The following is a 24,804-nucleotide window of genomic DNA, read 5'->3' as shown; positions in this document are numbered from 1 at the left end:
TCTAGTGTAATAAAAAATCAAGCTATATCAGACATATTTAAGTCCTTGTCATGTAGAAAAACTCATAGATTTATCATTCTTAATTGTGTAACTCAACCTAAGCTCATTTCTGGCCTTCGAATGCAATACAGAATAATGATAGGTCATATCTAAACACGACCTAATGCTGATGTAATGGCCAGCACTTTCAGTGTCTCCATCTTTCCTCTTAACTGTTTGGAGGTCAGATCATTATCTTAGCGTGACTATTTTTTAAGTGATAGTGATAGAAGTAGATCCTAATATTTGGTCATCTAAAACTTCCTCTTAGTCTTGATCTTGAATTGTTTAGAAAATAAAATTTATTGTAGATCAGATTAGACTTCAAAACTATGTTGTTAACTGCACTTAGTAACTTCACAGTTAATTTATTGCAGAACTGATATGGCATCTGAAGTCACACTTGATGCATTTGATGTGATGGCAAGTTCACCTACAATGACAAATAAATCTGGCAAAAAGTCCTGGGATGAGTTGAGAAAATCTGTTCGAGATTCCACCAGACTGCTGTCACACTTAAAGAGCACAATACCTTCAGCATTTGTATTTCGTAACTATGAAACTGATAATGGTACAAGGACTAGGATTTATTTTTTGGGTATTCCTAAACATAGTCGAGAAAACACACTGCTGTTTATGGATCTACCAAGCCATGAGGAGACAGAGAAAGGTGATTTTGTGCCTCAAATATTAGATTGGGAGCTGTTATTAGAATCGTTTGAAACAGCATCAGGAAAAGGACAGTTATCACGTGAAGAACAGTTAATGAGAGAGAGAAAAAGACTAGTGTTATATGGTATTACATCATTTGATGTTAATGAACATCAGGCCTTGTTTGTCTTCCCTGCTAATAATAATTTATATCAGTGTAGTGATATAGGAAATGTGGTAAGTTCTTCAGATTGATAACAATAATTTTTAACATCTCTTCAGCAACCTACATGACATTTTTTTTTAATGTTGCATTTTTGGTTAAGGGTACATCAACCTATGCATAGCTACGTATTTGAAAGTGCGGTCAACTAGAAAGTGAATTCATTGAGAAATATATGAGACTATGAAAGCTTTGTTTACCAGTACTTTTATTATCTCACTAGTAATTTTGTTGTTCGGTCACTTTTCAGCAAGCCCCAAGGAATATAGCACCCAAGCCTATCAACACCTTCTGTCACAGTGCTAGAATGGATCCTAAAATCTGTCCCACTGATGTGGATTTAGTTGCCTTTATTCATGATAATGATGTCTGGGTGACCAATCTTCAGACTGGGTGTGAAAAAAGACTTACGTTTGCACATAAAGGTAAGAATGATAACTCTGTTTGTTATAATTGAAAAATCAAATTGAACTCTTCAAGATTAAAGAGTGAATGAGAGGATTATTATTCCAAGAATATAGAAACAGAGGGAATTATTCTGTCTGTTATTGTATCAAAGCATCTCCAGTGTACTGGCAATGAGACTTCTTCTTTGCATAATACAACAAACATCTGTATATCTAAGGCAAAAACCAATTATAAATTATCATCTTGCCGAATTAAAAAAAGCACCAATAGGAACACTGTTATCTTTACCAAGGATACACCCTTGTCATTGATAATTCAATATAACTTCAGGCACTGGTCAGTTATCTACAGATCCTTTAAGTGCTGGTGTACCTTCATTTGTTATTCAAGAAGAATTTGACAGACATACTGGATATTGGTGGAAACCATCCTACACTCCCTCTACCTCAGGTAAACCTCCAGAATGTACCATATAAATTAAAAGAAAAATGTACATGTATTGATTGTACTGGATTAGAACAGATCTCAGATGTGCGTACATTGGTTTTCAGCAATTACTCATGAAAGCGCTGGCCCAGGTTACAAGTTGTATATGTTTTTCAGCCTCAGTTAAAACATACCAAGTATTATATGAAGAAGTAGATGAATCCGAAGTTGAGGTTTTAAATTTATTCGCTCCATCAACAGAAGATCATGGTATTGATGAATATCGATACCCTCGTGCAGGTTGGTAGAATTTCATTTATTTTTTTAGATTTGGAGAATTCATATGTATAATTCATTGTGTTTATAAGAAAGATCTACTTGAGGTTAGAGAAAGCTTGTGAATAATAATAAATAATGTTGAATTGCAGGTACAACTAATGCCAAAAGTAGTTTAAAGATATTAGAGTTTGAAGTAGATGGCCGTGGAATGGTAAGTGTACTTTAACCTTGCACTGAGTGTAAATAAAAAACCTCATAAAGTGAACTTCAAGTTATTTAACTCTCAGTGTATGAAGTTATGTGATGCAATAGTCGTTTCACAGTCTTTTGTTATTATATTTGGTATATCAATCTGTTTTGATTATAGATATTAGATACTATGATAGAAAAACAACTAAGAGAACCACTGTGTGAATTATTTCCCTGGTATGAATATATTGTCAGAGCTGGCTGGACACCTTGTGGCAAATAGTAAGTGAATATTTTTTTTTATATCAGTTGATACAAAATTCTTAATTCCGAAGTGGGACTGATCAACAGAAGATTCTGTGTAATCCAATATCTATTCAGCTTAATCACTTTTTGTGAATTAGAAAATTGCTACTACTAGCCATAGTGAAAGAGTTAATCCCAGGTGAATTGTTAAAGAAGTTTATTATCTATTTATTTACAGTATATATAGTCATCTATTAGATCGTAAACAAGAGAAAAGTGTGTTGCTATTGATACCAATAGATAATTTTATACCAGTACAATCTGATATTGATATGTCTAATGGTACTGATAATCTACAGCCTATTCAGATATTATACCAAGAAACTTCACACATCTGGATTAATGTAAGTTGGGATAATGTTGAAGAGTAGTATAGCATTTTTAAAATCAAAATCACCTTGAAATTTTTAATTGAATTCTTATTGAAATCAACTATAGAAATGATACTTTCTCTTCAAAGAGTCAACAAAGCTAGAATTGTTTATGTGGTATATATTTATTTTAGTGAGAAATTTATGTTATTACCGAGGTAATAGCCAGACTGATATTCATTTTTGTTCTGCTTGACAAATTTAATAAATATTTGAAAGATACTCTAATGTGCCCTATCCATCCTGAAGGATATGTTATTAGAAATATTCAAACAGAATCACAGTATTTTTATCTTATCTCTGTTTATTTCAGACCCATGATAACTTACAGTTTTTACCATCAGAATGTACTGAAGATAGTTTAAGTTTTATTTGGTCTAGTGAACAATCTGGCTATAGACATCTATATTATATACAAAGTGAAATCATACATTCTACAACATCTAGTTTAAATTCTTCTAATCAAAGTATGGAATATGATGATAAACCAGGTAAGGAACAGTTATTAGGTATTGACATTTATTCCTTACCAAATCTTGTCATGTTTATGTCCATAACTTTTTTCAAAAACAAATATTTCAATTATCATTTATTTCAGTTTATTTTTTTTTCAATTTATCATTTACTTTAGAATGTCCAGAATGTAATAAATTACAAGAAAAACAGATAACTCAAGGTGACTGGGAGGTCTTATCTTTACCAGTAAGTATTTCACTGTTACTAACTGTTTATTTTTGTATGATTTTGTACACTATAACTGTTTTGATCTCTAAAGCCCAAATGAGAAAAACTGATAATATAACAATGAACAAAGCTATAATATAGTTTTGAATATGAAAAAATGTAGGACGTTAAACTTCATTCATTTCATTTCATTTCATTTGAATAGGAACAATAGACTATTAAAGTGTAGGGCCCCAAGATTTCCTGAACTACCCTAAAAAAATGAAATATTGTCCATGGTACGTAGTATGAAAGATGATTTTTTTTATAGGTATGGATTGATGAAGAGAGAAAAATAGTATATTTTACAGGCCTTAAAGATACACCTTTAGAGACACATTTGTAAGTTTACCCTATTTGGTTGAATGCTTTCGGGGAACAATGTCAGATGTCTTTGTTCTATCATATCATATTCCATATTCTCGCAAAAGTGTAATCCCAAAGTCAAACATTAGTACAGAGTTGAGAAATTATCTTCACCCAATTCAATCCTTTATTATTTGCCGTATTTTAAGAAACTAATAATTTTTGAAATACTACATAATTTTCCATTTTTATCCAAGCATTATACTAAAATTTCCTTTTGTGATTTCAGATATTATGTGTCATATACCAATCCAGGTGAACCTATCAGACTAACAACGTTAGGTTATAGCCATTCTGTTACTATGGATTCTGTAAGTTTACTTTATTTATATATATATACCTACCTGATGGCTGCTTCATGGATTAAAGATACCTTGACAAAGAAAAAAAGAGTCGGTCACTGCCATAGCATAATTCTCCACCCACCACACTGTATTTTGTTGTCTATGTTTGATATTCAAATAAGGAGAATAAAAGTAGAACATAGAACTCAATTGGGTGTAAACTTTATTAGAGCAGGATTTCCATGAATAAGGCAAGAAACAAAGCTTTGAAATATTATTTACATGTTATATTCTATTTTTTGTTATTTTGTAGAATTTATCTATGTATGTTAGTGTTTATAGTAGTTTACAACAATCACCTAGGTCAACAGTTAATAAACTTATATTTAATAATAATAATACTATTACTACTAAATGTCTTGCTGTTTTAATGGAACATACAGGTAACAATAATATTCTTTTGAAAACTGTGAATTTTGTATCAGAAACATCTGTCAGAAACAGGAAATTTGATCAAACCATTATATCTGTGTTGATGCAGAATTCCCTGTGAAAGATAAAGATTTTCTCTACGTGAAAAAAAGATCCATCAAATCTATGGAAAGATCAAACATAGTGCCATAACTAGTTATATTTGAATATTGAGCATAGAAATGGCTGTCACTTCACCAATCTTCTTTTCTTATTATTATTATTGTAAAAACTTTAATAAATAAATACCCTCAACTAATATTGGAAGTCAGTAAGATACTTAGTTTTGGTTATATAATTTTCAGTTTGTCAACAATTCCATGCTCCAGAAATGTTTAACTACCAATCGACGTCAGGTTGTACTAATTATGGAATGTATTATAAACCACATCATTATCAACAGGGTAAAAAATATCCCACTGTATTATTTGTATATGGTGGTCCACAAGTACAGCTAGTTTCAAATTCTTTTAAAGGGCTCAAGTAAGTATTTTTACATTTCTATGAGATCCAAAATGCTGCATTGAAACTTAAATGATTTTTCTATCTGTGAGTCTTGGAAATTGCGAACATGCAAAAGGACATCTCAGAAAACTACATTGTTGACATACTTACTCCTTGTTTAAGAGACAAACTAGTCAAACTTACTGCTCTGTTCTAAGTAGTTTGATACACTGAACTAAATGAAACCAAAACAATGATTTTGTTTGATTTTGCAGATTTTTAAGGCTGCATACGTTAGCTGCTGAAGGATATGCTGTAGTAGTGATAGATTGTAGAGGTTCTTCTCATAGAGGTTTAATATATGAAAGTGTTTTAAAAGACAGTTTAGTAAGTAATTTCCTTTATTGTGTTGGACATGAATTTAATTTTTACTGTTCAAGACAATGTAAAACTAGTGATGAGGTTCTGTAGGACAGTTGGTTAGATTAACATGACTTCATTTGCTGTCAAACAAATTGTGATTATGGGTTCTAATCTCAGTTAGCATTTGCAAGTCTGGTGACCTTGAATAAGTAATTTTACCTCTATTTCCATTCAATCCAGCTGTAAATAGGTACTGATAGTCTGGGAAAGATCCAAATCCAAAAGGATCCTTGTGAACCTTAGTTGTTATCCTTGTCAATAAGGACTATGAAAATGAAATTTTGATTTTTGTTTAATTTAATTGTAGGGTACAGTAGAAATAGATGAACAAGTTGAAGGCTTGTTTTATTTAAATTCTATGGTAGATTTTATTGATATTTCACGGGTAGCTATTCATGGCTGGTCTTATGGTGGTTATCTTTCCTTGATGGGCTTAGCTCAGAGACCTGAAATATTTAAGGTAAATAAAGGCATTACTAACAAGTTTTAACTAATTATAAGACATTCTCAGAAATTCAATGTTTAAAATTGATTAAATTTTTCATTTGAGTTTACAAAACATTTTAAATAAACAGTTTATAAATCTTGAACTTTATTTGAACAAATTTTTTGGAAAAAAAAAGATAAAATATGGGAAATATCTTAGATATTGTACAATTTTTTACAATTTTTGAAATATTCCTGTATTGGAGAATTTAATTTTTATCTGTATGTATATGTCATTGTAGTGCTCTATAGCTGGTGCTCCAGTAGTAGATTGGACTCTATATGACACTGGTTATACTGAACGGTATTTAGGTCTACCAACAACCAGTTCAGAAGCCTACCAGAAAGGTTGTGTTTTACATTATATCAACTCCTTCCCTGATGAGTAAGTGTTTGTTTATATTAAATCTTGATAGATATAAGGGCTCTACACTCAACTGTTTGAGACTGTTATCTACAGGTTATCTTTCATTATCTGGTTTGGAAGTTTCATTAATGAAATTCTGGTTACATTATAACAACAGAACAGTCATTGATGTAAAACTGATCAGTGCATTGATTAGAGCTTTGGTTTTTATCTCTCAAATCCATTAACGATAGCTGTCTTGATATTGTCCATTTATATAAAAAAAACATGGCCATACAAAATAAATAGCCTGTTTTACAGGCCTTGTTTTTTCAAAAATCTGGGCGAGAGGGCGAATTTATTATTTATTATTCATTAACGCTTTTTTAGATTTTCAACTGGAATAAATCGGAGTGAGCGAAAGCATTTATTATTTATTACCACAAATTTAATATCAAGGCAACAATCAGGCATTTTTAGGCGTGTAAAACAGACTATTTATTTTGTATGGCCTAATGAATATATGAGAGTATTTAAATTACTATTTTGAATGGTTTTTTCTGTATTTATAGAGAGAATCGTTTGTTAATAATCCATGGTTTAATAGATGAGAATGTCCATTTCCACCATAGTAATTATTTAATTAATTCATTAGTTAAACATTGTAAACCATATCAACTACAGGTATGTTCAGTTTATTTCATTAATATTTTCTGGATGTGATCTGAGAGTAGTAATATCAGCAAAATTCTGAATCAACTTTGACCTTTGCTGAAAATCTGCTTTGGCAATCCTTCAAGTCTTTTAAAGTGGAAAAGGACCTTCAATTGCCAAAAGGATTAGTAAGTGCCCATATTTCTAAACTTGTATTTATTTGGTTGATCAGTTAGAATAAGGAGATTTTGTAAAATGTCTTGAATTAGGATGGTGATGACAAATTAAGGTTTTACATTATCTGTTCACAAAATTTGAAATTTATACAAAGTGTATATAAAATGGATCTGTTTTTGTAGGTATATCCTAATGAAAGACATGGTATAAGAGGACATGAAGCTAGTGAACACTATAAAACTATGGTGCTGAGTTTCTTACAAAATAATCTGTGATATCTAAACATTCAACTCTGATAAACTAGGGGCTGTTAATTTGGTAACTTTATTTTAATATTGTAATGAAATGAATTCCACGAGGTTGGAGATACTTTTAACACATGGCTCTGATAGAACAGTTATATGCTATTGAAATTGATATTTTATTGCTTGCTGGGAATTTAAGTGAGCAATTTATATACAGTGGAACTTGTATTGACCAAGTGGTTAGGGAATGCTCAAACGTAGCTGCTCACTAAGAGTAGTGCTTAGCAGGGATAAGAAAGATTACGGTATGAAATGAAAGAAAATATATATTTTTCCATGTCTTTCCTACTTATTTGATAAGTGCAGGCATACAACCTAAGAATATATAGAATTTACATCAAATGTAATGATAAACTTGATTAATATTTGGTATATTATTGCTTTGACAATTGTCATAAAATCAGATTAAGTTATCTGCTATTGTTTATCATCTGTATCCCAAAATGTTTTAATTATACATTACAAGGATTGAAGAGAGGTTTTCTAAATTTTGTATGTGTATCAGGGACACTGATACAATCAGTTTGCACCATTCCTCTTGCGAACCCACTAAAACTCCTTTTTGAGGATACACAAAAATTTTTTATAAAACCTCTTAACAATCCCTTTGAAAATTATGTTAAAATTTCCTGTTATACTTACAATAACTATTGTCTCATGATTGAAGGATGGTCAATACCTTTGCTGATATTATATTCCAGATATTTAAATAAATTAGGGTAATCTAGTTACCTGGGAAATGCTGTCAGGAACTTCATAAATACACACAGTTTCATCATGATTTAAAGAAATCTAATTGGTTGATATTGTGTTTGAAAATTAGTGACCAATCATTACTAAATGATGGTTTTTTCGTGAAATGTTTTATTTCTATATCTATTAATATTATTATTCTGTGAATATGTTTTTATTTAAAGCCTGTGATGATGACATTTTTATTATTAAAACATATTTATTTTAATTATCGTGTTGTTTAAAAACATATTACTTTAGTCCTGCTAGGGTTGCTTTGATGTATGACCGTATGACGTTCACGGCTATCCATTTGGATGCCTCTGTGGTAAAGTGAGTTGGACGCCAATAAAGCTGTTTTGTGGGCCCTATAGTTATAAAAAGAGTAGATAAGAAAACAATAATTTATTTGTATACCGGTAACTCAATAAATAAAAATATCACAGATTTCACAAAACTGATATCACAGTTCACAATAGAAAACATTTGTCTTAAACAGAAATGTTGACATTTTATCACTAGATGCCTCAATTAACCTGTTCAGTTGTAAATTAAGGGTCAGCCAAATAATGCCCATATTCTCAGCAGTTCAAAGGAAATTTCTATTTTGACTCAAAGTTCTGATTTTGAAAATGAATATTGAATTAAATAACATCAAATCAATTGTGAAGTATAGAATGCAATATCAAGAAAGTGCAAAACTCAAATATAATTCAAATTATCTTAGCTATTTGACCTCTGAAAAGATGTAAGGTTGACAAACCTAGTTCCTAGCCGATATAGCAGAGTCCCACATGGGACCCTGCAGCAGTTAAAACACTAACAGTGTTCATTACACCAGGTTAAAAAATCTATTCATAAGATAAAAGCACAACCAAATTTTTAGTATGTTTGGTACAGCTTGTTCTTTAAAGATAAATATGCCTGTTTCAAATTATATCTTGCCAAAGTGCAGAAATATCTTCATCTGTCTTCAGTTGGGCAGAATGTATCCTGCTTCAGAATATAGAGCATAAAGAGAAACGTTAAAGTAATAAGTAAAGGAATAAGGGTGCTGTAAGTGAAAATGCAGTGATTCTGTACACTATATTCAATTTAAAATATTTTTTTGGCTGTGCTCACTGTGATATGTTTCAAATTTACACTTTAACTTTCTGTTTTTCTGTCGCGTCTAATTCTTCTCTCTCTTAATTTATCTTGTAAACCTTGCTCCATTCTCGCTTTATTCATTTCCTGAGCTTTTTCAAATTCTTTCATTTCTTGTTCATGCTGTTTTCTCAATTGTTCAATGTTACCTGAAATTTAGATGGAGGTGATGACAATTCTGACAACTTAAAGGAAATGTATAGAACTTTTCTTAACTTTTAAGGTGTATGTGGGCCACTAATAGCATCAATTTGCACCATTCCAACTTTCAGTTAGACATCGTACTTCCATAATATGCTTTTCATGAATTACAAAAGAATGAAAAGATTTTTAATCTGCAAAATGTTACCAGATATGCTGGTGAAGCAATTAGTTAGACAATTTTACTCATTCAAAACAACTGTCACCATTATTCAAAATGTCCAGCCCCATTATAATCCTTGTCAACCTGAGATATCAGCACTACCAGATGATGGACAATTATTTGTTACAAAATTTTAAGCTTACCAAAGAGTTCCTCTGTTGATGGAGCTGGAGCCAATTCTTCCAATGGTAGAGGAGTAGGAGCACTAGGTGAGGCTTCATCAGGTGTCAGGGTCTGAAAGAAATCATGTTGTCAATTTAATCTGAGAGTAATGAAAACTTGACTGCTAGTCTAGCTGTCACTTTTTTCCAATACTTTGTGTTTTTCAGTCCTAGATCTCCAAAATTCAAACATTTGGAATGACAAGTTATGCACTAAGAGTTTATGCCAAAGGTTTTTTTTGACCATGAGAATTCATTGTACATTAATTAAATAATCCATTTCTCTCACCTTGCCATCTTCAGTTTTCACCAAATCTGGTTGGACCACTTCTTCTTGTACCATTTCATTCTGTTTTGTTTGAGATGGTGCTAAAAAGGAATGTTCGTTTATAGTTATCCTGACGAGACAGACTCACTGTAAATATTAACCTGTGCTTTCAATTTTTTCTAAAATGCACCTGCTCATTTTTGCAATGCCTCTTAGGGGGGTAAAAAAAACTGCACTATACACAAAAATATATGGTTTTACGTTTAAATATGATAATCTTTTGGTCATGTTAAGTTCTGATCATGGGCAATACCACACAATTTCAATAATAAACCAGGTCAAGTTTTAATTTGTCCCATTACTGAACAATCCTATTTGTATATATTTTTATGTTAAATACTAAAGATGAAGTGTATAAATGAAAAATGTGCAAAATCTAAACAGAAACATGAAAAAAAGTGATTAAAACAAAAGGCATTTGAACCAACACCTCAAACAAACATAAAACATGCATCACCCATAACCTCAGAAATAAAATCATGTCAATGCACGTGCCAACTTAAGATACATGCACTGAAATGTTACTGTGCAGATCACAAAAATAGTAGGTTTTAAAATTAACTGAAACAACATAAGTGCATATACATGTACAGTTTTGAATGCATTTTGGTGCAAATAACAAGTTTACAACAACAAGTGCTATATCAAGACAAATTACTTCCAATACATACCCATTAGATTTTCAAATTCTTAATAAAGTAATAAATAATATATTAAGATTGGAATAATTTTGAGTCAAAAAATGTATAAATGATAACTGTTAGCCCTAATTATTTACCTTTCACAAAAGTTGTATAAATACTGCATATCCAATATTTCAATGTTTTAAAAATCCAAGAGCACCAGTCAACAATACACATGTTTAGACAGTTGTCTGTATTTTGTTTATCTTCATACCAATAGTATGATAGTCATTGTGATTTTGAATACTAATATGGGGATATAATTCATTAATAAAAAACAACTTTTCTCAAGCAGGCTTATTAATACCAAACTAAACTTGTTTTTTTTTTCATAAATTTTTAAATCATAAAGTTTCATAAATTTTCAGCACACAAAAAAAGCCTATTTAATGGAGAATTTAAAACGTTTACACAAGCAATACACTAAAATTTTAAGTAGATTTAGTGCTATTAAACACAATACAATTTTGGATGATAGAGTTTCAAATCTCCCTCAAAATAGGATGGAGTGCTATTGTTAATGTTTTGAATTGGATCCAGATATATCTTCCTTCAACTATAACAGTCAATTGGACAAGAGTTAAAAATAAATATTCAGCTATGGACCTACCTCCTTCAGCCATTCCGAGATCACCAAATTTATCTCCCATTCTTTCTTTGATTAATCTCAATCTCTCCTGTCGTAATTCTGTAGATTTTTTGTTATATAACTCTGATAATTGTTTGACATCTTTATCTATTGTACTTTCAATTACCTAAAAAAGAATAAAACTCACCTTTAGATGAAAATTATTATATACTAATACACTAATTATTGTTATAATGAGATATACTTATCAGTTACCTATTGATCTAAAGCATGCATGATAAATAGATTACTAATAGAGTTTATTCATATTATATTACATTAAGATAAGCTATTGTGTATATTATCACGGCAGGTCAAAAGGTAAGAGCTTTTACTTACATTGTTAAACCACTGTAACAGGGCTGCAGCACGTTTATGTGTCACACTATAACATTGATAAGCATGGTGATGTCTATCAGGGGTCTGCATATCAACATAGATATTATTACAGGCCCTGTTTAAAGTATCAATTTCTGATCGTTCACAATATGGAAATTTGATATTAGATAAATAACGTTGTGCACTGGTTATATTTTGACTGGCTGCTATTAAGTTATTTCTACATTCAGTTGCCATTTGATATTTATGTTGAACATTTCTGAAACAAAAAATTGTAGCAGTGTTGATTCAAATAAAAGTTTGTTTGAAAAGCCTCTTAAATGATAAGTGAATCTTCAGCTTTATTCAGATAGTTGTTCCAAATAAGCCAGACCCTAATCAAAGGTCAGAGATTGTAAAGCTTTCTTTTTGACTGCATAACATTTTTGCACCATTTCATGAATTTGGCGTAGGACTTTGCTATCAAATAGGAACTTGATACAGAAAAAGGCCCAAAAATGTCTTTCAATGCCATTAAAGAAGGCAGAGTAATCACCAAAAAGCCAAAACTTACTGAGCACTTAGTTGTGGTAGATCATACCATCTTCGTACAGCCAGAGCTAACTGATTACACGCATGTTGTAACAGAACACGACTGTTATTCCATTTATACTTAGCCAGCGATACTCGATCTTTTCTATCTTTAATTTGATTGACTTCAAATTCTAACTTATTTTCTGTTTCACTACCATATTCACCACTAAATATTTTATCTACAATGGTAAAACAATCAGTATTATATCGGTAAAGATATTGGTACACTGGGATGATTCAAAACATAAACTGAAAGACATTTTAATTTCAAAGTTGATGTAAAGTAACTGAAATTTTGGACAGGACTTGACTGTGTACATTACATTGCATGAAATCAGAATATCTCAAATAATTATAGGTTCTCATATAACTGATGCCCTCTGATATGAGCTCAGTCTGGAAGATATGTAAAAATAAAAAATTCTGTGCTTAGCTCTTCTGTTTTTTAGAGCGGACTTAACAATATCTTAATTTGATTTTAAATTTTCAAATCACTATGATCAATTAATATGCAAATCTATGTAATTATATTTTGAGGAATGGTCAAAGTAATAAGCTTACTAGCTGTATTGACTTTATCTACATTTTATAGAAATTAATTTGTGAAAATGAAAGCATTCATTCAAGCCTATTTAGTGTCCAGTGCATCCCAGGCACATGTTTTCTGCAGAATAACCATAATAAACTAGGAATAGATGAAAATTTCAATGAAGGCATTCCATGTGAATCATGCAATATCAAGATAGTGTCATAAGTAAAAGAAATACCATTTGTTAAAAGATAGTCTGAAAAAAGTTGCACATGTTATATTTACTATGAAGTATTTTGGAGATGCCAAAGAAAAGTGCATGCATCAGACCTATTGCTCTTAATAGATTTGTTTTGTACAATTTGATCTCATTTGAATTTTCGTGTAATTGATGCATTTTGTGCAAATTTTATTTTCATTCAATTAAGAAAGAAAAGGAAACACACTTGTTTGTCTTAATTCTTTATCTTTTTTTACTTGTAACTATTTGAAATTGAGGATTTGAGCATCTCAAGAATTAAAATTACCTAAAAGTCCTTCTTGTTCATCATAATAGGTATTTAAAGTTTTCACTTGATTCGTTAGCTCTTCAACCTCTTTCTGAACTGTTGCGTGCTGGGATTTCAAACTCTCTAATTGACTCTTGACAACTTCCTGGCCGTTAACAGCCTCTAAATACTCTTCCTGTAATATCAGATAGCATTAGCTATAAACATGTCACACATAAAACAGTAAATAAATCTTCTCAATTATTCTTGTACATGTTTTACCTTCTCATTACATCTCAAACTAGATTCTGTTTCGGACACCTGATACAACATTTCGTCATGATAAACTTCCTCATATAAATAGTTAGTTTGGGGTATTTTAGGGGTTTTTTAACTTTAATAAAAAAGACCCACTGATAGTGACCTTCATTAACTATATAATTTCGACTGTTATCTAAAAGTATTGTGGCTGATTATCCTTGGTAATATCACATAATGGAACACAATATTGTGTACTACTCTTGGGGTTTATTGTACACAACATTTCAAAAATTTACACAGTCATCATCAGGGGAAATAAGTATCATTGTTGATAGAATTAATAAAAACTTTAATATCAATTTTTAAAAATGTTGAATGAAACTGATAGAATGTAACGCCTGTAACAATTTGCTATAGTTCTACAGAGAATTTCTCCATATCATGTGCATCTATTATTCATAACTTTTCAGTCAATATTGAACACTCCCATGGCAGAACTGATAGTTATGTAATTCTGAATCGGGTAAATTAAAACAGATCTGATATATTTCAAAAGAGAATTGGATTTTTTGTGAAATATTTGTACCTCTCAGGTAATTTCCATTTCATTTCTATATCTAATAAATGATCTGATATATGACAGTTTCTTAGTGATATCTATTATGAAATTCTTTGTCTCGCTGTAGACCTATTGTTCATCACTTTATGTATTCTTTTTAAGCTCTAGCCATGAGACGATAATTCAAGATTTTTCTTGAGAAAAGGGGCCTTCAAGCCTCTTTAGACATAAAGAGCTTTTAGATTACATAGATCTTTAAAATTATCAGCTTATTTTCAAGTTAATCTGAATGTCTTACAAAAATTAATGTAATATAACATTGTGAACAATAATATTCAAATATCTAGAATTATCACAGTAAGCCTACACTTTCAGTCTAATTAAAATGAGACAAATTAACCATGTGACCTAACCTAAATTTGATTGGTTAAAGCAGGGTTAGGTTTAAGGGTTAATTTGACGAATGTTCAATAGGGCTTTCCTTAGACCCTGACTGAAGTGGCTATAATAAAGATAAAAGCTAAGAAAAAAAATGGAACGAAAGTTTGGTCTAATTTACTTTAAGGTATAAAATAACATAACAGATTTCTAGTGCACAGATAAGATAATATTAGATTTATTACCTGTTCTTTTGACAGCTTCTCATCAAATGATGTCTGGTCTTTAAAAAACCCTCTCACACTTGGTTCGTGTAATTTATCTACATCAGCTTTTTCCTTGGCTCTGAAATAAAAGTTATATGATTTAGTTGCTTCTACTGAGAGCACTTCTTTGTTCTCCACTGTTCTCAATTCTCTCCACTTCTTCATCTCCACTGAAACTAACTGTCCTTGCTCTCCCCACCTTAGTCTAAACTGAAACTAACTGTCCTTGCTCTCCCCTCCTTAACTAAACTGAAACTAATTGTCCTTGCTCTCCCCACTTTCATCTAAACTGCAACTAATTGTCCTTGCTCTCCCCACCTTCATCTAAACTGCAACTAATTGTCCTCCCTCTCCCCACCTTCATCTAAACAAGTTGTTCTTGCTTTCCCCTCCTTCATCTAAACTGAAACTAATTGTCCTTGCTCTTCCAACCTTCATCTAAACTGAAACTAATTGTCCTTGCTCTCCCAACCTTCAACTAAACTGAAACAACAAGTTGACCTTGCTATCTCCTCCATCATCTAACCTGAAACTATAGTGTTCTTGCTCTCCCCTCCTTCATCTAAACTGAAACTAATTGTCCTTGCTCCCCCCTCCTTCATCTAAACTGAAACTAATTGTCCCTGCTCTCCCAACCTTCATCTAAACTGAAACGAATTGTCCTTGCTCTCTCAACCTTCAACTAAACTGAAACAACAAGTTGACCTTGCTATCTCCTCCATCATCTAACCTGAAACTAATTGTCCTTGCTCTCCCCTCCTTCATCTAAACTGAAACTAATTGTCCTTGCTCTTCCCACCTTCATCTAAACTGAAACTAATTGTCCTTGCTCTTCCCACCTTCATCTAAACTGAAAATAATTGTCCTTACTCTCCCAACCTTCAACTTGACTGAAACTAACTGTCCTAACTCTCCCCACCTTCATCTAAAATGAAACTCATTGTCCTTGCTCTCCAAACCTTCAACTAAACTGAAACTAGCTGTCCTTGCTCCCCCAACCTTCATCTAGACTGAAACTAACTGTCCTTGCTCCCCCAACCTTCATCTAGACTGAAACTAATTTCCATTATACTGAAACTAATTGCCCTTCCTCTCCCAACCTTGATCTAGACTGAAACTAATTGTCCTTCCTCTCCCAACCTTCATCTAGACTGAAACTAATTTCCACTATACTGAAACTAATTGCCCTTCCTCTCCCAACCTTGATCTAGACTGAAACTAATTGTCCTTCCTCTCCCAACCTTCATCTAAACTGAAAGTAATTGTCCTTCCTCTCCCAACCTTCATCTAAACTGAAACTAATTGTCCTTCCTCCCCCAACCTTCATCTAGACTGAAACTAATTTCCATTATACTGAAACTAATTGACCTTCATCTAAACTGAAACTAATTTCCATTATAATGAAACTAATTGTCCTTGCTCTCCCCGCCTATATCTCCCCTCCTAGCCTTGGTCCCTAATCCCTTTCAAATCCTTTCTTGACCAATGTTCATGCCCCTCTACCCAACTCTTTCTCTTTCTAACGGTCATTAATCTCCACCCACTTAATTTAAACTGTAATCTAAAACCAGAGGAACATTAACCCAGAAAAATGGCGTCTGGCAATAAATAAAGATAGTATTGATCACTTACACTTTATCAGTAGCAGCCTTATATTGCTTCTCTGTTTGTTCAACCGAACTTTGAATATTGGTTAAGTTCTCCTTTTTCATTGACAAAGTACCAACCACATTTTGTTCTTCCAATGGTCGAACAGTTTTTTCTAACTCTATGTAACGTTTCAACATGTTTAAAATAGCTTCTGGTGATTCGGTCTTAGAAATAAAAATGAAAGAAAGCTATAGTATTTAAGTAGGAAGGAAAGTATATCAAGAGCAATTTATCGGGTGATTAGGTTCAGTGTGTCTGGTACTGGTACGGTGTCGTGGTGTAATATTGTCGGCAAGCTCGCCAGACAAGTTACAGTCCGTCTTGATTGATTATCTCAGATTCTAGTTAAGAGTGACACCAGATCTAGTCTTACAAACTTCATTAGCACAATTGATGAATTAAATTAGTTAATTTCATACTTGGTCTCTATCATTTCTCGTTTTAGAACGTTTCAATTTCCCGTCCTTGTCATTATGGGAGGTTTGGTTTAGTCTTAGTCAAGGTAATCATAGAGAGTTTTGTTTAGTCAAGATAAACGATCAGATGGTACACATGTTACACACAGCCCGGTCGTTCGCGCTTAGTAAGGCAGGTAGAAATCATTACTTTCAGGATAAAAGGATCCATGTTATCTCAACCCTTTTTTCGGCCATTTCTTACCTTTGATTAGGCGTAAGTGTGTATACGTATCATTATCCAAATCCAACCGATTGGATTCACAAGTTTATTTGTATAAAAGATATGACCCACAAGTGGAATTCAAAAGCACTCAACAATTTATGAATAATCGAGACCTACCTCCATTTTGTTATTTTGATTGGGAGCTCCTGCCTGTGTTCTGGATTCAAACGGTGGGGCAGATGGTTGTGGTTGTGGTGGGTAATGCTTCAAAATTAAAAGAAAAAGTTTAATAACTACCCAAGGAACTGGTGTCTGTATGCAGTGGCGTTGCTATGAATCATTAGATGGGACCTAGTAGAGATCACCCAATTGTCAAGGAGGCTCTAAGGCGATTATTACCCATGTAAAACGATGGAGGTGTCAACCAAGCCAGCCTCACTTATAAAAAGGTGCCCAATGCTATGGCCATTTAGAACGCAGTGTTATGTAGATTCATTTGGGTAAGTGTTCATAAGGTGCGGATGCATCCACTGCAAAAAAGACATGTCATTTTCAGTTTCAATAATCTTATGAGATTAGCAAAAGATTTTATATATCCAACCATCATATTGGGCTTGAGCATGGTATGTATTGTATGCAACAATTTCAGAATTTCGCTTGACTCCACGGCTTTCAAATAGTTTGATTAATACTTTAAATGATCATATTAATTGGTGCTTTTTCCTCAAGACACACTGGTTAGCAAGAGGTTAGAATTAGTAAGAACACAATATTATTACGTGGTTAGACTGTGGTTGTGGTGGTGCTGTTTGGTGACCATTTTGATGGTGGGGCTGTTGATAATAATGTTGTGGGACAGGTTGTTTTGGGTAAGGTCTGTGGGACTGCCCATTACCCATTGAAACAGCTGTGGGTTCTGAGTGAGCGCAACCCATAACGCTTCAGATCTGTAAGAAAATCCATTGCTTAATTAATATGCTACGAATCCATATCGGGGACATTGATACCATGGATTTGCATCATTCCAATTTTCAGTGAGACTTCTCTGGTTTTGCAATTCCACAAACTAAGAGTTTTTAGACGTATAGCTATCACAAAAGCTCTTAGATATTATTAGCGATTATATTGGCCATTTCTATAATTACAGGAACTACAGAAGGAAAAGAGGACGATGTAATTTAAAGCCGATACACATTCAAAAACTTTAAAACCTCAATCCAAAACTGGAACAAAATCACGTGCTTGTTATTCTATAGAAGATTATCTCGTGTCAAAACGCAAGGACCTACTATGTCTTGTACTGTCAACATACCTTCTAATATGTTCATTTAATCATTAATCAATATTTCGCACAAAGATGGAGAAAATTGTATTCCTCTGAGAATACAACTGAGACAATTATTTTGATATAAACCAAGGTTCAGTTGAAGTCATGTTTACGATCTGATTCGCTTCTACCTAATCAATTCAAATCACGAATAAAGTCAATTAACCTGTTTAAAATAAGCTCAACATTAGTATAGTAAGAGTGTTCACAACATCAGGTATGTTAATATAATATTCAAGCACATAATTATATTTTCCAACAAACCTTATTTCAGTAATGATCCAAGGGAATATTTTCACTCTCGTTCAATAATCCGAGAAACTAATAGATATTGGGCAATATTTGGAAGGTTACTGTATTTACTCAGTTTTGTTATTATTCCCCTTTGTTATGTTTAGTTTACTTGGTGACCATGGAGATTTATAAACAATTTACTGCTAGCAGGGTGGTTAATTATTATAAGAGCAGATATAACTATCGATTACAATTAGGCCTGGACCCTATATCTACTTAGTATAATATACTGAACAATAACTATAAACTAACACCATGTGTTAAGCTGTTATAAGTCGTATTAACTTTTATTCACTCAAAAGACTGGCTAATCCGATGATCTCGTCTACAGTCCGTATACTTCTTCTTCTTCTTCTTGGTGGATGGTGTCCGCTTCGGAAAAATTCCATATCGCAGACATTGAGTAGGGAACGGGTTGCTCCCATGGTTTCTTCTGGTTCTTCTTCTGTGTTTCTTCTTGGCGATCTATCGAAAACTAAGTCCCCAATGATCGCCACACCTACAGAGGAGCGGGACGCTCTTCTGATGTAAGTCCGTATACCGTAAATAGCCCTTTTATAATCGTGTACAGTTTTTTACTTATTCTAGCCTCTATCATCCAGTCCAACTTTGTCTTCGCACTGGCTCTGCTGCGATGAAAGATCACAGACAGGGGAAGGCTTGGTGTCAGAGACATATTTTGAAAATCGTTCTTGATAAATGACATTGAGTCCTTTCAGGCCATTGAATTATTTACACGACTGCATCCCTGTAATCAGGCAAATAATTCGTCCAGTTATGTACTCTGTGTTGTCACAATGTTTTCACATTTGACTGAAAGAAAACTGTTCACCACAATTACAGATGACCATTGTCAGAGCTTATTTCTCTAAATGGCGTGATCTTGGTTGGCCAAGTAATCATGGGGATTACATAGCGGTCGGAATATGTCAAATCATGTCATCATTGTGGTTTGTTCCGAGATTCAAAATTACGAATTGATCTATAGGAGTATATATAAAATACTATGAAACACTGACTTGGGTTTTAATATGATATCAACAAGAGGTAACAAATAAGTGAAAGCATTCTAAATAGAGAAAGCTCAAAATTCTCAGGGAAAGTTGAGTTCTCTGTAAACACCCGATGTACTTAATGCGTTATTTATCGGACCAAACTGATTGAAATAACAGCTATAGCAACCTGAATGTCGCCAAGTCCTTTTTGAGGCTATTGTCAAGAGGGGTCGATCAATATATAACTGATGGATGATAAGTATCAAATCATAAAGACTGTTTAAGTAGATGTATATATTTTATAGACAGGAAAAGATAATATATATGATACTATCTAGTTATAAATATTATTTAGAAATCTGATACGATACATTACTCACGACACGGGACATATACAGTTATTACTTAATGTGGTTAACAAAGAGCAGTTAAAATGTGTGTACACAGTAGGATCAGCTGTATTCAACGTACCATTGAATCGTAAAAAGGATTATGTCTAACTCGGAATGAGAATTAAATGCTCAGAAAGGATTGTAAATCTGTTTAGGTATGTAGACTTTTATTACAAAAAATATTTTATACGTGTACTAAATGGTCATATTCAAATATAATGTTCAACCGCTGTGGTTTAAGAAATGAAAGGCCTAAATGTAAAATCAATTCTTTTTGTGTGGATTGAAGTATTTACTTCATATGTGTACTGACAAACTCAGGTAATGTTTGGGTTCATACAATTTCTCTCCAGTCGAAAATTTTTCAAAAATTTTAGGTCCAAATATAGGTCATATTCAGGTGCAATTTCATCACAGGGAAGTGTGATAATTCAAAAGTGAACTTATTAAACCATTATTTAATTATGGACCTCGTTGCCTGAAAGACATTCAAAGATATATTACATGCACTTGAAGATTTGATATTGAATATTTGAGAAATGACCAAAATTTTGGAAATCACAGTGGTCCACCATTAGTTTCATATATGTACTCCCTTTTAGCACCATTTTGAAAAAGCAATACCCGAGACGGGGAATATGAAAGTAAATGAAATTGCATTTTTTTCTGAATATTATGAAACAGACAAGCACACCCATAAAAAAATTCCGAATTTTATGTCTTTCATGATTCTGTCGAGCTAAATTTCCTTTTGTATGAGAACTTCGTCACGCTATATTGAATCCAATTGCTTGTAACGTAAATATATTATTCTTTAAAAGATCTGTTCTATTCGTAATAAGCATACCTTTGTGAATCATGCAAATGCGCAGTACCAATTGGAGAAAAGATATCATTGTTAAATCTTAATTGTTTGTGTCTATTTTGCAGCAAACCTTCGAAGCAGGCATCCTCATGGTGAATATGCTGGGGTTCATCCACGATAATATCTACATGTATAGCTTCTTTAAACGCAGTATTAAGTTTTGTTTAACGTAGTGAACAAGAAGTCGAACCACCACCAACTCAAGTGAAAATAAGCCTATGCAAGAGCTGGCTCTAATGTCAACGAAATGACTACTATATACAGTAGCTGAACAAGATGGCGAAACGCACTCACGATCAATAGAGGACTAAAAATTTCCAAACAACAGAAAATTTACACTTGTGAAACCCTAATATTCACAGGCATTCAGATTGAATAATAAAACTCATTGGTTTCGTTTAAGAGATAAAAGGAGTATGCATTTTTTGAATGAAAGTGGCATGGTTTCCGGTTTTCCACTGGAAGCTTGTCATCTACCAACCAACCTTAAATTAAAGTGAAGAACACGTTTCAGAAGATGAAAATCTCAAATGGCACACTCATGAATGTTTTCTCGTGTGCGAAATTAAGCCGATTCATACTCGTCTCTGCCACCAGCCAGAAAAAAAAATGTGGACATGGAAAACCATCAAAATGAGTGATTGTATGTGTCGATGGACATTTTGAAATTGCTGATTGAAACTATGAAGAAACATACCAAACGTTTGTTTAAATCTTGCTATCTTTTATTGGTAACAGTATATAGTAATCATTACATCTTGTTTTATCAAGCAAAGTTTGTTTAAATCTTGCTATCTTTTATTGGTAACAGTATATAGTAATCATTACATCTTGTTTTATCAAGCAAAGTTTGTTTAAATCTTGCTATCTTTTATTGGTAACAGTATATAGTAATCATTATATATTACTCTATCACCAAAAGTTTGTTTAAATCTTGCTATCTTTTATTGGTAACAGTATATAGTAATCATTATATATTACTCTATCACCAAAAGTTTGTTTAAATCTTGCTATCTTTTATTGGTAACAGTATAAAGTAATCATCATATCTTGTTTTATCGAGCAAAGTTTGTTTAAATCTTGCTATCTTTTATTGGTAACAGTATAAAGTAATCATCATATCTTGTTTTATCGAGCAAAGTTTGTTTAAATCTTGCTATCTTTTATTGGTAACAGTATATAGTAATCATTATATATTACTCTATCACCAAAAGTTTGTTTAAATCTTGCTATCTTTTATTGGTAACAGTATAAAGTAATCATCATATCTTGTTTTATCGAGCAAAGTTTGTTTAAATCTTGCTATCTTTTATTGGTAACAGTATATAGTAATCATTATATATTACTCTATCACCAAAAGTTTGTTTAAATCTTGCTATCTTTTATTGGTAACAGTATAAAGTAATCATCATATCTTGTTTTATCGAGCAAAGTTTGTTTAAATCTTGCTATCTTTTATTGGTAACAGTAATATAGTAATCATCATATCTTGTTTTATCGAGCAAAGTTTGTTTAAATCTTGCTATCTTTTATTGGTAACAGTATAGTAATCATTATATATTACTCTATCACCAAAAGTTTGTTTAAATCTTGCTATCTTGTATTGGTAACAGTATATAGTAATCATTATATCTTGTTTTATCGAGCAAAGTTTGTTTAAATCTTGCTATCTTTTATTGGTAACAGTATAGTAATCATTATATATTACTCTATCACCAAAAGTTTGTTTAAATCTTGCTATCTTGTATTGGTAACAGTATATAGTAATCATTATATCTTGTTTTATCGAGCAAAGTTTGTTTAAATCTTGCTATCTTTTATTGGTAACAGTTATAGTAATCACCATATTTTGCAGTATCTTAACAATCAGGATTTGTCAAGAATAATTATTCTTCTCTGAATAGGACATTTCCATGCTGTTATTCCAAATGATATCCTCAAGTAAAAAAAAAGGTCGTGGTACTCATTTATTTGTTTAATTTTGTTATGTTGTCTTTAATAGTTTCCTTTAAGGAAACATAGAAATCATAAGAAATTATCTTTCCTCTGTGACTTTGGGTCTCAACTCAAAAGTTTCTTCCTCCTTACCTTAGAATATAGGTTCCTTTCCACGGGTATTTTCTTGGTGATACTCGTTTCTAAGTTCCTTTCTGCCATGGATTTAACCTTGGTACTCGTATCTCAGTTCCATTCTCCTGGGAATTTAATATTTGTGTAAATTTCCTTTTCTCTAGGATTTAAGTCAGGGTGATACTCGTATCTGAGTTCCTTTTTCCTAAGAATTAAATCTAGGTGATACTCGTATCTAAGTTCCTTTCTCCTAGGAATTAAATCTTGGTGATACTCGTATCTACGTTCCTTTCTCCTAGGAATTAAATCTAGGTGATACTCGTATCTAAGTTCCTTTCTCCTAGGAATTAAATCTTGGTGATATTCGTATCTACGTTCCTTTCCCCTGGGAATTAAATCTTGGTGATACTCGTATCTAAGTTCCTTTCTCCTAGGAATTAAATCTTGGTGATACTCGTATCTAAGTTCCTTTCTCCTGGGAATTAAATCTGGCCGATACTCGTATCTAAGTTCCTTTCTCCTGGGAATTAAATCTTGGTGATACTCGTATCTAAGTTCCTTTCTCCTGGGAATTAAATCTGGCCGATACTCGTATCTAAGTTCCTTTCTCCTAGGAATTAAATCTTGGTGATACTCGTATCTAAGTTCCTTTCTCCTGGGAATTAAATCTTGGTGATAGCCTACTCGTATCTAAGTTCCTTTTACCTAGAAATTAAAACTTGGCGAAACTCATATTTAAGTTCCCCCCTTCATTATTTTTTTTAAGTAAAAAGTGAACGTAGTCGTAATGATAAAGGCTTATATTATGTATCACCAGCAATCAAAAGACTATAGTATATAAGAACATATTAAGTAATTTTTCATTTTTACTATTATTGCAAATGTTGTACATGTATTTATTGTATCCAATTTTATGGTAATCTATTGTGCTAATTGCTACTTGTACTTATAAATAAAAAAAATCATATTTTGCAACTCTTATATGCCGGATCGGACATTAAGTATATGTTAGCCATTAGGCCTAGGCCTACATATGGCTTTCAATGTCGGTGAAATGGAAAATTTAATGACAACTCTAGTCTAATGAAGTATAAAGCCATTAATCACTGATTGGTATTACAATAACTTGATTACCAACCCGATAATCCCTTAATTACCTGTTATAAATCTTAAACTAATCATCAATTCAATTATCTGCTAACGGTACTTCTTTGTTTACATTTAGAAATTGAAACATAGTTATCTCCCTTAATCTAAGCAAGATAATTCTGACCTATATTCTATTAAAACATTGCCAATGACACTCTTGAAGTATGTTATGAATTTCTGACAAAATTCAAGAAAGTTTTAAAATTTTACAGTTAATCTCCTGTAAAAAATGAACTTAAATTCAGAGAAATGTAAGTTTTCTATCCAATAACCTCCCGTTTAGTGTACTTTATTTTTTTTTCTCTCTTTAAATTAATTACCTCCCTTGAAGTTAAAAATTCAGATGTCAATCAAGTAGCCTATAGCTCTACATGGAACTGGATATAATATGAACATGGTGTAGTAGACCTTCTCTCAAGCTGAAATTGAGATCAA

The 24,804-nt window shown here is 32.3% G+C and overlaps 2 protein-coding genes across 2 annotated transcripts; one reads left to right on the top strand and one right to left on the bottom strand.

Annotated features, from left to right (window-relative positions):
- Positions 1–477: 477 nt before the first annotated feature.
- LOTGIDRAFT_217498 (hypothetical protein) lies at positions 478–7,770 on the top strand (the record flags this gene model as incomplete). The annotated part of the gene is made up of 18 exons (XM_009059987.1): positions 478–931; positions 1,168–1,355; positions 1,663–1,786; positions 1,925–2,047; positions 2,176–2,241; positions 2,401–2,497; positions 2,700–2,865; positions 3,206–3,383; positions 3,533–3,594; positions 3,887–3,957; positions 4,211–4,292; positions 4,579–4,708; positions 5,042–5,219; positions 5,456–5,567; positions 5,911–6,063; positions 6,332–6,474; positions 7,008–7,119; positions 7,449–7,770. The coding sequence occupies 18 exons, from the start codon at positions 478–480 to the stop codon at positions 7,539–7,541; spliced, it is 2,532 nt and encodes an 843-aa protein (XP_009058235.1). The 3' UTR covers positions 7,542–7,770.
- Positions 7,771–9,449: 1,679 nt separating this feature from the next.
- LOTGIDRAFT_122423 (hypothetical protein) lies at positions 9,450–12,699 on the bottom strand (the record flags this gene model as incomplete). Its single annotated transcript, XM_009059986.1, has 6 exons — positions 9,450–9,598; positions 9,957–10,047; positions 10,237–10,343; positions 11,596–11,740; positions 11,953–12,211; positions 12,506–12,699. Coding segments are annotated over 6 exons (945 nt in total), but the record flags the coding sequence as incomplete, so codon positions are not given.
- Between the last annotated feature and the right edge of the window lie 12,105 nt (positions 12,700–24,804).

Source organism: Lottia gigantea, assembly GCF_000327385.1.
Source record: "Lottia gigantea unplaced genomic scaffold LOTGIsca_40, whole genome shotgun sequence".
In the NCBI taxonomy this organism is placed as follows: domain Eukaryota; kingdom Metazoa; phylum Mollusca; class Gastropoda; family Lottiidae; genus Lottia; species Lottia gigantea.
This window is presented reverse-complemented; position numbering and strand designations above follow the sequence as displayed.